The following is a 16,804-nucleotide window of genomic DNA, read 5'->3' on the forward strand; positions in this document are numbered from 1 at the left end:
CGCTTTTTGAAACAACAAAAATTATAATTTATAATCATACCTTATAAATTTATAAATGTTATAAATTTTTTTTCTAAAGGAAGGAAAAAAATAACAGCATTTAACCTTTGTCTTATGTAATTATCGATAATGTGACTTTTTTGGAACTGTTACTCACAAACAGTCACAAGACAAATTCATACAAATCCGAAGTTCTTTGTTTTGATAGCGAGAAGTAGTTTATGTCGTAAAACATGACGAGAGCTGTACAATGGAACGTATAGTCGAGAGATACATGTGTTCGCGGTTGGTAGGTGCACATCGTCGGCTGGCCGAATAGTTACGCTAGGCATCGGCTGAAAACCATCCTCGCTCGCTGGTAACGCTGGGGACCCAGTCCAAAAATATACCTGCGATGTAATAAATATAATGCGATATGAGTGCGACACATTCGCGAGCGGCTAACGGTCTGTTTGGGAATTTCTTACCAAGTCTTGCCTTTCCACGTGAGACATTTTCTCAACAATCGACCACAACCACCGTTTAAATTTCACTAATCTCTCTGTCGATTCCCCGGACTCATCGTTAAATGACGTATATGATATTAGAACCGTTACGTTGATGTCACCGACTCCGTTTAAAAGAAGACGCAAGTCCTCAGAAGTTAATCCATCGAGCGCACCGTCAGGCAGAACATCGAAGACCCCTTCACGCATTGCGTGCAAGGCTTTCTCCTGCACCTTGATCATACGAACTTCAGCGTACTTGCGTACATAATCGTATACATTGTTCGCGGTTACTTCCACATCACGACCACTAGGTATAAGTTCGATTGAGCCGCCTCCTTCTTCGGGACACAAATCAATACTGAAAATGATGTTCGTTTGGTGAGTCTCTTTCACGAACACGAAAAAATATGATCTTTAAAAAAAAAAAGTGTGTGTGTGGCAGAAGAGAGAAGAGCACAAGTTAAAACCTGAATATAAGATCCAACGCAGAGAATAAACTGTTGCTGTCTTTCGTTTCGGCATCGATGACCAGTTGTCTCAAGCTTTCGTAAATTACAGAGTCGAAAAATGCAAGATCGTGGAAACGTATAGGCCTCCCTAGGATATATTTAATTACATGACGATTCAAAAATAGCGGGCACAGCTCATTTTGCAAAAGACACAATCCTATGAGTCTGAAAGGTAGAAAAAAAAGAGATATTTTGTGAGAGATCATACACATGACGAGAAGAATATCGTCGAGATCACAGCAGAATCCGGCCCAAACTCACCTGCCTACATTTCTGAAGGCATTTAACCGCTCGTAACTGCCCTTGCCTTGTCTTGGTGTATAAAAACCACGTTTGCCAGGAGAATAGAAAAGTGGTGCGTTATCCTCCGTATCGTCTAAAATGCTATTCTCCATTTTCTTCTTTGCGGCGCATCTTTCGGTCAAGCTAAACACATCGAGATCCAGCAACGCTTCGCTGGTCAAATCCTGATTGTGACTGTGAATCAACTCGAATGCTTCTTCCACTTTCTGTCGTAGAGCGTCCTCCGAAGCCAGCAACATCAGCAATTGTGCCGGTGATAATTCCAGCAACATGCCAGTTATTTTCTCAGCCACTGCTGGTCGTAAGGCGTGCACCTGTATCAAGCGAATCATAACTATAAATAAAATCTCTAAAGGAGATTAAGATTTCACTCTTTACCGAGAAAATAAAATAAATAAAATGTTTTATAAAAGTTTGTGGAGTAAAACCTTAGGATACAATCTCTCCCCAAGTTGTTGTTGATGCACGGACAAATGGTCATTGTTAGCGTGGTTGATCGCTGGCATGGGATGAGCGTTGGACGATGAACTGCCAGATCCCGAGCTGTTGTTCCCTTCGATCGCGCTCGACGGGTGGAAAGAACGCGCGTCGAAAGACAAGGCTCGACGTGACTCACGACATTTCCCAGACGAGCGTGTATTCTTCAGAAAAAAAAAAGAAGAAAAATATCGTAGTAATAAACGTAGTAAAATCACGATAATGAAACCTGCGTCATCGATTCAATAACACACTACATTTCACCCACCTGCCGCCTGAGATCACGGTCGCGATCCCTGTTCTTCAATTTTTGCAGTACATTGAATTGCGTGTATTTATTTCCCACTTGCGCTGCCTCGAGATTAGGAAGTTTTTCGTTTGCAAGCAATGCCTAAAAGTAGCAATAATTGGCGTAAAAAATATTTCACGACGACTCTTATTAATCTTACACCTCGCGCTCGTACTTGACTTACGTACCTCGGCAATTGCGGTGTAGAAGCTTCGAGTCACACCGGATCCTTCACCCGGTTCATCCTTGAAGGTAACTTTAACTCTGTTCACTGCCAGAGGTGGAGTGTTTGTGGCTCTTCTGTTGTATATGTTATATTGTGTATTCAATTCTTTCATTGTCTGTACCAATAACTGCGTTCTATCGCGCTCCACCTGTCGAAAACACATGTGGAACAATAAGACAATAATTACACAGAATAAAAATTTACACTCAATCTCACAATAAATGTGTGCGTATGCGTGTGTTCAATATGCCATCATATTACCTTAGACAAGGTGATATCCTTTTGCTGCGAGTTCCTAAGTTTCTCCATCTCTCTGCGGAACTTGACTTCTTTCACGGGGAATCCTCCTAATTCGGACACTACGGATCCAGCTTCTAGACCTACATCTTCCATGAAAACGCGTCCGAATAAATCCAACGACAATCGCCATCGTCCTAGCAAAATGTTGTGCGAAATGTTAGTCCCAATGGATGATACAGCTCTGGCAGATTCTACTGGACTTGTCTCCACAGTCTCATGAGCAGATATCTCGTGGCTCGTTGCAGCCACTTCCTCGGACACGTTTTGAGTCTCAACAGTCGGTACCACAAGTATTTCAGGCGCGCCAGCTTTATTTGTGCTCGATTCCTGTAGAGAAGGTATACGCGAAACTGTAGACATCGGATGCTCATAAGCGATGGGACACGTATGGGACAATCATGATGCTTACCGGTGCAGCTCCAGCTCGAACTATGACGCTTCTGTTGGTTTTGCATATGTCTTTGCCTTTGGCGCTAGCTGCATCACCTTGATTATTCGTGGACACTATAATCGGCGCTCTATCAATTTGTTCTGCTACGAGCGATGAGTGACCTTCGTTAGCATGACCGCATGACTTCAATTTGTCCTGAAATAAGACACACGAATTGATCGATCCGAATTTCTTCGACACGTCACTCGGAGAATATGGCGCAATGGTCCACAGAGGACAAGTGCAGAGATTTTGATGTTATCAGGTGCAAGAATGTTACCGCATATTTGACGGAGTTTGAATCGCCAGCTGAGACAGAGTTCCTTCTCGATTCTAAAGAATTAGAAAGTGGTCCTTGTACAATTTGACTAAACGTTGGAGTAGCCAAGACGTTCTGACTGTCGGCACTACGTGCGGAAAGACCTAATCTTGTGGGTAAACCTTCCAAAGGATGTTGATTAGATCCACCTGCATGAGAACAAGGCGATTGTCTCGGGATACCAAAGAGATCTTCGCGCCTTGAATGTGGCTGTAATAAATGTGGTTGATCAGCTAATGGCAACGCTTCACTCATGACAGTGTCGAATGAATCTAGTGGCAGGCAACCAAGGCTCAAAGTGGAATCTGATCTTTGCAGGAAAGGATGCTTTCTCCCTTTCGGCGTGGCATTGCCATGATTTCCAGACCCGCACATGGGCACTTGTAGCAAGTCCGGATAGTCCACAGAATCCGTTTCCATGGGAGTCGGTGCTGGCGAATTATACTCCTCACCTTCGTCATTATCATTTTCATCCTGAAGCAACATCACAGCAATTACACAATTAGCATCCTATATCTGTAAAATGCCAGTTGTAGATGCGGAGAAAGAGAACTTAACTGACCTGATCATTCCAACATGAATAGCTGGGCGATTCCTTTTGAGCTTCTCTTCTGGAAGTCAGCGGTTCTGAGAGAGAACGCATGTAATACACGAGTGCATCGAACACATATGCGACATGTCTCAAAGCGGAGACGTCTAATACAGGTAAACTGTCTCTATGTTCACTGTTGTGAGCACGCATTAAAGATAGACAATATGATAAGAATTCACGTCTCGCCGAGTGTGCGTCACCACCTGAAACACGTTACAATGTTAATCTTCTCAGCTGATCGAGACTGCATGTGGAGCCTGCATATATTTTATCGGATAACACGTGTAATCATCAAAACAACGCACTTTGACAGACAATAACAAGAGCGTAATTAGTATTAAAATACTGTAAAAAAGTTTCAAATAAATATCAGTCGTACCCATAAGTAATAAAGTGTTTGAAAGACTTATCAGTATTTACTTAAATGTTGTAGCATATAAATAGTATTTTCTTAGTATGTAAGTATGAGGTATATTCGATTTGTTATACCACTAACTACAAAATCGAAATTTTATCTATAGACTTTTCATTCAATATTTCATTTTGAAATATCAGATTACTTGTGAGTACTCTTTAATAATAGTTCACGACGCAAACCTTCGCGTTCCCTATTGCTTCTTGGAGGCTCGCCAACGCCTGCAAAACCAACGGTGAGTCGTGTTGAAGCTTGGGGAGTGGAGATATTCGAGCTCGTAGCGATACCACTGCGAGGATTCCGACCTGTATTTCCTTGAAGAGTCAGCGAGAGCGCGGCTGTGTTCAAAAGACCAGTAAAGTTACCACCGGACAGAGACGGAGCGTTATTCAGAGGGTGTTCTGGGTGAGTCGGGTCCGCACTGCGTGTCAGAGATACTCCGAATCGCAATTGCGCCTCCGTAGCGTCCATCACCGTGAGTAACCAATCCCAAGTGGGCTTCAAATGCGCTTCTAGATATGTCTATATAGCAGAAATATATTTTTACGCTCCGACTATAAGTATATAGATATAACTTCGACAGAATCAACAGTAGAGTACATCTGCACACCTGTAAACTTAGAGCGTCCTGGAAAGAAATCTCCATCAATCGCGGCAAGGTGGGCGCTAGATTTTTATAATCTTGCATCATGACCAACAGATCGGCGATCTGTCGGATAACGATACCAAATGCTCGCGCCAGGCAACTAGCGGTAGTCCCCATAGTTATAGGTTCTTGCGCGGTTGCGACGGCCGACGTCGTCGTGGTACGTCTTAAAGATGTAGGGTCGATAAAAACCAGATTACTTCCACCTGTCACCCGTAATCCCGCTGTGCGCGTACTTAATTCACGATTGCGTATCGCCCATTGCATAGATACAGGTGCGAGGTTATTACGATGCAAATGACCGGACGATCCACTGAAATGACAGGGTATCACACATTTTGAACACCTCGAATATTTTCTCGTTACGATTGCTCAACAATCGCATGTCTTTATCATGTATTAATAACAAAAGTAATAACAACATAAGAAATGACACAATTTAAGATTCGAAACAGTTTACCTTCTGCGCTCTAATTGTTCGTCACCGATCTGGAACTCCTCGTTGTCCTGCTCATCTGTTTCTCCCGCTTCGCTCTCGTCATCCTCCTGTTGACTCGATTCTCCGGATTCATCTTCAGGGAACAACAATATCGATCCCATTCCACCGTCAGAACCGGCAGTCGCACCGGTCTGTACACTACGTTGCGCGGACGCTGCATCTTGGTTACTATGATTGTCATCTGAATCTGATTCGGTTTCGGCTTCCGCTAAAAGGTCCAATTCTGTGTCTGATTCACCGTCCCCGGCTTGCTCTTCACCCACACCACCGGCATTCGAATCGACTTCGCCAAGTGGCTGGCTAGCAGCAGTTCCAGAGACGCCCGATTCCTCATGTTCACTTATATCGCCATCCATATCCATCGGTACTTCTGCAGGATAATCAATGGTACTGTCTGCTTGAAAACTCGCAACACATCTCACACGCCATTTTTTAATCGGTGTATCGAAAGAGATTTTATCAAATTTCTTACGTACCCTCTCCACCTTCTGCTTCATCTACAGCAGAAACGTCTCTTGCAATCGTTATGTTATTATTTCCTTGTTGCGTTTGCAACGCTGCATCCAATGTCTGTGAGCTGATACCACTGTGAGGTATTAGAGGCTCTATAGAAAACAATTCTTCGGAACCATTGATTACTTCGATAGCGGAACTGGTTAAGGTGAACGGTGCAGTTGGACGCGCTACGCCTAATCTGACTGGTGCTATCAGTGAATCTGCTGTTTCACATAACTCTTCTACAGCTAGTTTGATCAGAGCTTGAAAAACTTTTCGACACTTCATTAAAGGTTGCGAAGATTGACTAGTACTGAAAAAAGAAAAAAAGAAAAATGTTCGATACTACAACATGTAATTGGATAATTAGTAACTTTGCATATTGATATGTTAAAGTAAATAAATTAGTTATATTTTCGTTTTTCGAAAAATTTGAAGTCTATACGTATACATACAACTTGTATCTTAAATAAATCAAAGAGCATTGAAATGAAAATACTAGAAATACGTGTAAAGTTTTACTTTCGTCTCTTTGTCGTGTTTGGTGCCATTTCTATGGTAAAGATAACAAATATACGCGCCACGGATCTCACAAATCGGCGAGCCACATTATTTGCTTCTTCTTGCCGCCCAGGCACAGATTCGTCTTGTAATTCTCTGATTAAAGTGGCGAGCAGTGTGTCAAGCATCTGTTAATGATAATACGAAATTTGTTAGCCAGTTTTACGTAACCCACATATAAAAAGAAACCACGTGTGTATGTCACTTGATTCCGCTGTGAATGCTATCCTACTTACTTCAGCACTACATTTAACAAGTAAGGAATGCGTGAATTTGTCTAGTAACGCAGTACCACTCTGGCGACACAATTGCCCTTGATCGCCGAATAACTGATCTGTACCGTTCTCGGAAACGCCTGACATGATCATACACTGAACAGCCGGCCAATCATTCAACAGCCTTTCCAGAGCCTTGCGACTAAATCGAGGAGGTTCTAGATCATGATCTGGCATGTCTGAATCTGCACCTAAACCTACGGACGATTTCATATAGAACACACATAGTAAATAAAACAATACTTGCATACAATATACACACAATTTTGGAACAATCTTGTACAAAAAAAGATGTTAAATGTTCTACATCTTAATACAAATAAAATGAAATAAAATAAAATTTTGAGATTTTAGAGATACATATTTTATGGCACAGTATTTCTTCCAAAGGAATTTATCCCAGAAAAGCGACAGGCGCACATACTTTTTTTACCCACATTTAAGAAAACGCTACTTGTAGTTTTTAAATTATCACACACACACACACACACATATTGATACATAAATATTCGTATATATGCGCAGTCAAACAATACTGGACAGGACATACCGTCCGAAGTCGGTGCTTTGCGGCCAGCAGAAGTCGATCGTTGTCTGGGTGCTGCTCTAAACTGACGTTGTTCGACTAATTGTCTCCCAACTGTTTGCACCAAGAATAACAAAATACTCTCTCCCCTAAACAACATAAAATCGAATATATCACTTGAGGAAGAATCGTAGGAACAACGTGCTTATCGCGAGTTATTTATAAAGCGCAAGCATTTACCGTGAGTTAATCTTGGTGGCAAGATCAGTATTGTTCACAAGACGACACAGAAGATCGTATCTTGCACCTTGATGGCCAGCAATAAGAGCGCGACACTTACATTTCTCCCAACAGTCGCAATATGCTGTGGGAGAAGTTCTCTTGAGCTTACAATCGTGACCTCTATGGCAGACACGAGCACATTCGGTGCAACAGCACAGTGAGCCGGTCAAGCCACAAGTTCTGCACTCAAAAATGTCCTTAAAGCAGAGGAAAATCTCATTCAGTAAAATCCCCACATACAAAGCTTTTTTTTTTATATACAGTTCGCATATAATATAGTTTGATACCTGGTTAATGTGTTCAGCTCCAGTCCATGTAAAACTACACGTGTCATTGCAACAAGTAACAAATAGCGGAGATAAATCCGGGCTGGCGTCGGATGGCAGTATCATGGCTGAGGTGTCTTTCGCGTCTCTGCCCACTCTTTGTATAGTGTCCAATAAAATAAGGGCTGCGTGATATGCGCGAACAGACACGGCGAGCATAAGTGGCGTTTGTCCTTGAGCATCCCTATGAGGAAAAAAAGTTACACAAATACCGATATGAGAAAAATCGTTAATTCCATATAGATTTAATTATCTTATTCCTCGCTTCAGAGAGATTATCTAAATGGTGGTCGTACTTTGCTGTTAGGAATTCCCTCATATGTGGCGCTAAGACAATACTTTCACACATATATTTCAATATGAGTAATGCATTGTGTCGTCTCTCCACAGAGTCTATGATGTACGTGTTGCTGGATGCAGCTCCGACACCTTAACGTAAGATGCAACATGATACATCGAGCATTGTCACATGTTTAAGTTTCCAGAGCTACCAAAGCTACTATTGTGCACAATATGCAAACTGATTTCACTTACCGGACTTGTTCATCATAGAGATACTAGCAGCACCAATACTCAACAAGCTGTCTTCCTCTCCTGATGTATTATCAAACGCTTCGGGCGGCCAACTTAACGTCGGGATTGGTTCTTCGATGGGTGCTGAGGCACCGTCTACCGTATTCGACACTAATTCACGTTCGATAACTACAGGCAAATGAATAAAATGTAAAATATTCGTCGAATTCGTCATTTAACACAGTATCAAAATGAAGAATGATATGCAATTCTTACTATTACTTTACTTAGTCATATTAACGATTACTTGAAGATTTTAATATGCCGAGTACACAACTATACATTACCTTGTTCGGTTTCTTTGTTAGAAGTTGGTGAACACATGTTTACGCAAGCATGAAGTATATTCCGGTTGCCATCGCAACGTTCTTTCAGTATCATTTGTATTTGCGAATACGTCAAATTACCTTCTGTAAAACAGAAAATCGTGTTCAATTTTAGTTCAGTATATGTGCTTTTATGAAATTTAGCATATATGACGTGACAGGCAGAATTATACATCTACATGTCTTACTTAGATGTACTTACTTAGATCTTGCTCCAAATTACAAAACACTTGCTTCACACTCTCGTAATCACATCGCAATATGCGCGGCATGAGCAGAAGATTGTCAAATGCCAAAGCGATAACCGCCACCTGATTCTTCAAGTTGTTCGAACAGATAGGAATCGGTATGGTTGCCGCACCGATGCAATTTACTGGAACCAAGTCCAACCAGTTCGGATCGCGAATAGCGTCGGCGCAATCTTTCGCAATTGGATAAATAGTATTATTTCCGTCTCGTAAGATCATAGAGCATTCGATATTCTGAAATAAAAAAAAATCGATAAAATCTGCTCTCTTCGAGACACACACGTATCAAGTGCTTTATCTAATGTTTTACTTGTAAATACCATGTGATCGACATAACATACCTCTCCTGCGCTTGTGAGATTAATGTTTTGAGGTTGTAAACCTAAAAACGATGAGATATCAGACGGTATGTAACAATCTTGGACATATCTCCCTGTACTTAAATTGTACACGACGTAACTGAGTTTGCTCCCGCTCTTCAATATAGCGTGAATGCCTGTGAATATATTTTGATCAATTAGGATAAGCTGTTTCTCTCTTTTATTTGAAAATAATTGCTCACATTCTTACCTTGCCCATCGGTCGATATGGTTAATAGACTATCATTCGAGCCTTCTACGATGTTGACTCTTCTAGGTGTTCTTTGGAAACAATCCGGAGCCCGTGGATTTAACGTAGACTTGATCACCTGCAGCTCATCTTTACGCATAAGTCTACAATCAGCTAATAGCTTCATTGGTTCCTCCGCTGTAAGATCTTTGAAATCTGACGTACTAAAGTCTTTTTCCTTGATTTCTTTATCTTTTTCTTTTAAATCCTTCGAGAAGAATTTGACAGCTACGTAGCAACCATCAACTTTTATAACTTTCCCTATTATATACAGTAAAATACATTAGTATCACTCATGATATATAAACTGATCTTAAAGGAGATAACAAGTAGAGAAATAAAGCAGAGAATCATACCGATAGGTACAGTCTTGACATCTTCAACGAAGACAACATCTTTTAATTGCCAATCCTCTTCGTCTTTTCTCTCAGATTCACCTTCGCTCCGAGGTGCCATACGTTTCTGCCGTTCTGAAATTATGCGTTATTTCATCATCGGTTGCACAAAACATGTTGAGTCCATTTCTTCTCAGGACCATTCAAACGAATATCTTACTATGACTAGTTGTAATGCTGCCAGTATCGCTGCAAGTGCTTGAAGCTGGTGATGGTGGAGGTGGCATATCGAGCCTGTCGGCAGTTTCCTTGTGATTCGCTTTGTTCACAACTCCCGTGCTACCGTTCCCATTGGACTCGCGTTTGTCGGTGTTGGTATTAGGTAGAAGTGTACCAGCAGGTAGTATCTTGAATCTACATGTGGCATCTACGTTCCACGCTGCAGAAAGTAACTGCCCGACTTTTGGTACGCCATTAGCTATTGTGAATCCTGGAAAATAAATTAGACATATTTACAAAATCAGGTAAATAACATCTATACGCAATATTTTATGTGATATTGCTATATTTAGCGTGTGAATTTATAAAATGTGTAGCATCTTGAGGAAATCTTACCGATAGCTCCCGGTTGATAAACTGGACTACTTTTCATGCATACGTGTGTTCCGTAGCTGATGTCGCTCGACAGCACGGTAGATGGTCTGTGCTTGCGTGATTTAGCTTTGTACTTCTCCCAGAGCTTTTTACGTTGCGCAAACGGCAAAACACCCCTGAAAAAGAGTATTATAATACTTAAGCAATCTCGATCCACTAGGTCTGCGCACACTTACGTACGAATTAGAGTTTAGAAAAAAATACTCACCACCAATACAATGTTCCACTCTCAAGTCTTGCGACGGTATACAGAGCACATGTATGAAGTGATACAATTTTATCTAATGTAAATTCGGTAAAGGCTTGCGCTGGATGTTCAAGACGAGAGGCAACATGTCCTAAGAGTTCATCGAGCCAGGTCGCCACCTTTCCAGTCTCTGTACTAACGGAACATCGGATCGACGTAGCGGATATATTAACTATCTTCTCCGTTGTCAATGCTAGAGGAATGGTTTTCGGATGATGAACGTTTGGATTCTGTAACAAGCGAGAGATATAATTAATGTGTGAAAGATATAATATGTAAAAACATGTGACAAAGATGGAGTCGAGCTATCAGGTTCTCCTGTACGAACCTCTACATTCTTATACGGTTCCGATTCGGTCCACTTCCATTGGTACAGCTGTCCCGATGCAGAAACGGCGATTAGTTCGCTGTAAAGCGTTGCAATTTGTACAAAACGGGGCACCGGATCGCTACTTCGATCTTGCCACCATTCCAATTCTTCGGATATCCATAGAGGGCTCTGTGAGGCTAATTCTTTCTTCTTATTATCTGGGGTATGCAAGCGAAGAGTTATAACTCTATACGCTTAACCGCTCATGTTCGGATTTTGAAAATTATCGTGCAAGATACCTGAATCCTTCTCCCATGAATCTTTCAGAGCGGTTTCCAACCAACGACGTGGGCCATAATATTGGCGATCTCGCCATCTGCTAAAACTATCACGATCTCTATCCCTGTCAGATGAACGCTCACCTTCACGATCGTTGCTTACCAAACGACGTGATGAACTTCCACGACTGAAAGCAATAACAAGATTTTATTTTAGAATATGCAAGTGAAAAAAGTATATATAGACTCATTGCAATATGTTTTAAGGATTACTTTCGTATCCCAGTATAACCAAACATATCCTCAGAGAACATAGAATCAGCGTCGATTATAACCGAATGTTCGTTACTAAAACCGCCATCTAATAGTGATATAAGATCTTCCGGAACATAACTATCAGCTGCATCTTCCGCATCATCACCTTCTTCGTCGTCTCGTGATAAAAGATTGTTTACTGCTAAGTTTACGTCTAGATTTGTACGCTATAATATTAAAGCAACAAAATAAATTATGTCATTAAATCTTATTTTGTTACTTTTTCTTATTATTTCCTTATTACTATATTGTACATACTTATTGCTGTATAACAAACATATTTGTAAAACCTGTAATTCTCTGATGATTAGATTACGACTTTTTCCTTGCAACACCACTTGTGCTTGTGTTATAAGATCTTCTGGTACAAAAGGAGCTGGCACAGACGCGATAGGACGCGAACTACTACCAGTTCCTCCTCCCATAATCACTCCTGGCGGTCCTATACGACCACCACCGCTGCTACCTCCACCGCTGCTACCTCCACGGATCGCTGAACTACGCATAATACGTGCGCGCGAACGCGATATACCTGCTCTGCTACCACTGCTACTACTTCCATTCCCATTTGGTGTGGAATTAGAGTTTCCAACATGGCTTTTACTTGTACTACAACAATGTATTTATCGTCAGTGGAGTATTGATCTTCTATGGGTTTTTTCTTTCTTTACTTACTTTCTGTTAGGTTCATTTTTACTCAAGTCCAATCTATCGGATAGTACAGTAAATGCAACTCTACAAATCCTATTGTCATCTGTGAGAAGAGCAATATGCGTTGGTCCAACTACAACACGTTTTATCGACACTTTCAACCCATTAAAGGCTGGTGGTGTTACATATCCATATCTGTTTATTTTATCTGCTACTTCTCTCAACCTAAAGACATTTGTACAGATATTTAAACAAGTCTAATTTATATTTTGCTCTAATTATAATTTTTTTTATCACACAGTTTAGCGTTATATAATTCTCTTAAAATTAAAAATTTATAATGTTTCTTCTTTGTCATAAATCTTATCATTCAATTCTAACGAATACGAACCAAAGCTTATCCTATTTAGTGCAATTAAAATAATAACATTTATTTCTACAATCTTCAAATTTATTGTTTACTTCTGATTCATCATTTAACATAAAATTTACATGATTGTTTATTATAAAACTAAAATGTTCTTAAATATTCAGTGAACTAAAATCAAACATTTTTATTAAAGTTTTTGCAAAGTAATTATAAATACTTCAATATTAATGTATTGTTATATGTATTGTTCGTCAATCATCTTTCATCTCAAATCATATTTGGAATATATAAATAAATAAATAATATGCAATTCACACTCTTTGCATTTTTATTAAAGCAATATGATTCAATTTGTCATATTTAGTGATTATATATATATTTATATTATATATATATATATATACATAGATCATATATAGTATCACTTTATAGTGATATAATTATTAAACTCTTTATATTATTTATATGTATACTAATATTTATACTAGCAATTATATATCTATAAAACAAATAAATGCGTATGTGTATGTGTATATGTGTGTATATATATATATATTTGATTTTTTATAAAAATATATTTTTATTATAACTACGGTATTATTCACACACACAGACTTATGAAATATTACGATAACAAGACCTTAATAATTATTAACCAATTTAGTTAGCTTTACAAACATATTTGTATATCTGTCTAATGATATTAATCAGAATTCTTAAGAATACATCATGTTATCAAGAATGACCCGATTCCGATATATTCACGATGACAATATGTTTACTATGCGTATCGTTATATATCTTACGATTTGCGAAAACCAGACATTATACAAGTATCGCCTTCTCTAACTTATTCGATATGCACGTATTATAAAACGATCACTTGGCGTCGAGTTTATAGGTTGCCATTAAAGAAGAAAGTGTGATATCATCTTACGAATACGTGGATAAGCGTAAGACGCGTGTTCATTATAAATGTGCATGCAGATAAGCGCGATAAGTCGAGAGATGAAAATACAATTAAAAGTACGTAATGCGATGGAAAATATCAAAAAGAAGTGAAAAAGCCGTGACGGAATAGAAGTACACATACTAAAGAATGCGTTAATGGAAAACCAATAGTGGATGACGATTTCATACCTGTCGTTGAGTTGGTCGTCCGTCCCTGGCAGGGGATGCACGACAAAATGAATCGAGGACATGATTTGCCAAAATGACGCTTGCTTTCGTGATTTTGAACGCTTTTTATCCTTAATGTACACAAAAATTCATTGCACCAGCAGAACACGATGGTCAGCCATGTTTCCGAAGAAACATCCAGTGTTACGTGTTCACGAAGACGAACATGAATAGTCCCACGTCTGCGTTCCTAAACGCATGACGAACGCACCACAATTTTTCATTAGACGTCTTTTATGGATGCACCAAGTTGCACTATTAAAATAAAATACGTATTTAACTTGGTATGGGTGAAAGAGGGAGAAAAACAGAAAAATCACAAGATAACTGACCAATTGTATGTTTAATATATAAAAATAGTTATAGTAATAATTTTATAATTATTGACCCGTTAAAATAACAGGTCTAATGAACAGTAGACTTGTGTCAATTTGTGAACGCAATCATTATGCTTACCTTCTAAAGCCAGCGGCATACGGTGCTTGTTTTCGTGTTGGGTTGCTTGCTGGATGAAAATACTACGTTCTGATTGGTACATTTCCGAAGATGAATGGAAATGCACCAATCAGAACGCAGTATTTTCATACAGCAAGCAATCCAGCACGAAAACAAGCACCGTGTGCCGCTGGCTTAATAAGAGAGAATCGTTTCATTGGTTAGATATCATCTGAAGATGATTTAACATTTGTGCTTTTTTTATTGAAAACTAACATATAACTGTAAATAGCCTTTGAGCTTAGTTTTCAGTTAATGTACTTAAAAGAATAAGATAAATCTTTTATTACGTTTGGATTTTTACATATCGCAATAATCGACTTTGTAAAATATTCTAATAAGAAAGTGTCGACGACTCTCTATGAACATAATGATCGCCTCATTGTAGCATTGTATGCAAAGGTTATATCTTGCGGACAAAAAGATGCTAACTTCAGTTTTGCAGATTTTTATGTAAATTCATATTTCACAGTACATATTTTGCACAATGGAAACGTTAAGCAATCAGAATAGAATAGTCAAGATATCTGAGCCGATATTAGCGGAAGACAGTACATCTTCTACGCTTTCGTTATCCTTGCGTGCGGTCTTAGAACAATTGAACAACAAAAATGTTACACACCATGATTACCTTGTCGCCTTGCTACTCGTTTTTTTAGCAGAATCTGGATTTTATGTGTCACCCACTTCTGGTAAGAGATATTCGACGGTTCTCGCAGTTTTCATTATCTGTGAGTCTGGAAACTTTTTAAAAATATATTAAAAATAATTACCGTTTATTTTATGCAATTAGATTCTGCTGATAAGTCTTCAGAATCATGGGCTTCCTTTGAAAATTTTGAAAAGAAAGGGTATGAATTTTTGCAAAATATAGTATGATTATTGTTACTTACTGATTTTTATATTTTTTATTTGTCTTTTATAGCAAAACAAAATATTGGAATACAAGATTAGTCTACGTACCAAGTAATTGGAAATCCCAAAGTTCAGGCCTATATGAAGTACGTTTTGTATTACTTAGGTCAGGTGTTCAATCAAAATTAATTGTTAAACCTATGGGTGATAAATTAATCCTGAATATGTACCCATATATAAAAAACAAGAAGATTTATAGCATGATAATAAAGACTTTAATGTATGTGAATCCGTACACGGCTAGACTATGTAATCGATATAGGAATCTGAAGAACATATCACATAGGTATAAGAAATATATACAATTCTTTGTTGTATTATTTTAAAAAAAGTAACTTTAAAATAATTAATCTTAAAATGTTTCACAAAATTTGCCAGGTTTAAGAATGATATGGCCACTCCTATGCGAACAGATATATTTTATTCATTGAGGCTAACAAATCCCAGTCTTCAGGGCTTACCATCGGAGCTTCTAATACAAATCATACAATTTTTGACTGATAAAGACTGTAAATATCTGACAGTTGCTTTACGTACATTTTAATAATTTTATTCCAAAGATAAGCACAGTACTTGTTTTATAATAAAATAAAATATATTTCTAAGAAATATATCAAACATCAGAGTTTAAATGTAATATAAATGTTACGTATCCATGTGGACTTAACACGTATTTTATATGTGAAAATCATGTTTTTTATCATCTTATTATTTTTATAATGCATGATTTAATTACATCAAGTAATATCCCCTATTTATTTATTTTAGTTTTTTACCCCAAATTTCTTAATTATACTTATAATTATCAGATCTGGAAATTTGAACAGATATTTCATTACCATAGAACAGTAGATGATTTTATTTCATGCATTATAAAGGATATAACATAATTAATATACATTCACGAAAGATACTCAACAACATGTTTTAATTTATTTTAAATTTACAAAGACCACACTATTGTACATCTACTTTTGCTTTACTTCACATCAGTTCGTTGAACGAATGTATCGCGAATTTGTTACAAGAATTAGTTCCAAAGACATAAAATTTTAGATATAAAATGCTATGTTTAGTAAACATTAAGTGTGGCAATTTGATTAGCAGTATATATAAAATTCAGTTAAGAATCTGTAATTTCATTTAATATATGGGAATTACAATATTAGCCTAGAAATTTAAATATAATATTATGCTTATCCTAGATGTGTTTATTATGTTACGGAATTCTTATTACGTTTCTATCACAGGGATAGGTAAAGGAAGAAACTACTAAAATACTCTGCCGCATTAATTTTTAATACGGTAAAAAGCATTTAACTTTCATTGTAATATAAATAT

The 16,804-nt window shown here is 38.2% G+C and overlaps 2 protein-coding genes across 5 annotated transcripts; one reads left to right on the forward strand and one right to left on the reverse strand.

The window, feature by feature from the left end:
* Window positions 1-99: 99 nt before the first annotated feature.
* On the reverse strand, window positions 100-14,213 carry hyd (E3 ubiquitin-protein ligase hyd). 3 transcript variants are annotated; one of them, XM_025303058.1, is made up of 36 exons: window positions 14,015-14,213; window positions 12,529-12,729; window positions 12,144-12,462; window positions 11,812-12,020; window positions 11,560-11,726; window positions 11,279-11,457; window positions 10,912-11,180; window positions 10,665-10,819; window positions 10,270-10,539; window positions 10,071-10,184; window positions 9,676-9,975; window positions 9,447-9,601; window positions 9,060-9,339; window positions 8,819-8,941; window positions 8,493-8,660; window positions 8,255-8,387; window positions 7,920-8,142; window positions 7,591-7,829; window positions 7,375-7,499; window positions 6,786-7,021; window positions 6,511-6,677; window positions 5,970-6,301; window positions 5,455-5,887; window positions 4,959-5,307; window positions 4,531-4,870; window positions 3,904-4,136; window positions 3,303-3,815; window positions 3,002-3,178; window positions 2,554-2,919; window positions 2,255-2,440; window positions 2,046-2,168; window positions 1,729-1,941; window positions 1,259-1,614; window positions 956-1,162; window positions 468-846; window positions 100-389 (listed from the first exon to the last, which is right to left on the reverse strand). In XM_025303058.1, the coding sequence occupies exons 1-36, from the start codon at window positions 14,074-14,076 to the stop codon at window positions 177-179; spliced, it is 8,514 nt and encodes a 2,837-aa protein (XP_025158843.1). In that variant the 5' UTR covers window positions 14,077-14,213; the 3' UTR covers window positions 100-176. The 3 variants fall into 3 exon arrangements, with proteins under 3 accessions (XP_025158843.1, XP_025158842.1, XP_011142062.1); XM_025303057.1 differs by having other exon boundaries at window positions 11,279-11,478; XM_011143760.3 differs by having other exon boundaries at window positions 177-389; window positions 5,455-5,863; window positions 11,279-11,478.
* A 561-nt stretch (window positions 14,214-14,774) lies between these two features.
* On the forward strand, window positions 14,775-16,125 carry LOC105184761 (uncharacterized). 2 transcript variants are annotated; one of them, XM_011143764.3, is made up of 5 exons: window positions 14,775-14,940; window positions 15,021-15,240; window positions 15,342-15,399; window positions 15,474-15,749; window positions 15,842-16,125. In XM_011143764.3, the coding sequence occupies exons 2-5, from the start codon at window positions 15,036-15,038 to the stop codon at window positions 16,005-16,007; spliced, it is 705 nt and encodes a 234-aa protein (XP_011142066.1). In that variant the 5' UTR covers window positions 14,775-14,940; window positions 15,021-15,035; the 3' UTR covers window positions 16,008-16,125. The 2 variants fall into 2 exon arrangements, with proteins under 2 accessions (XP_011142066.1, XP_011142065.1); XM_011143763.3 differs by having other exon boundaries at window positions 14,775-14,950; window positions 15,842-16,124.
* The last annotated feature ends 679 nt before the right edge of the window (window positions 16,126-16,804 follow it).

The sequence above is a fragment of the Harpegnathos saltator genome, unplaced genomic scaffold (genome assembly GCF_003227715.2).
Source record: "Harpegnathos saltator strain DR-91 unplaced genomic scaffold, Hsal_v8.6 scaffold529, whole genome shotgun sequence".
In the NCBI taxonomy this organism is placed as follows: Eukaryota; Metazoa; Arthropoda; class Insecta; order Hymenoptera; family Formicidae; genus Harpegnathos; species Harpegnathos saltator.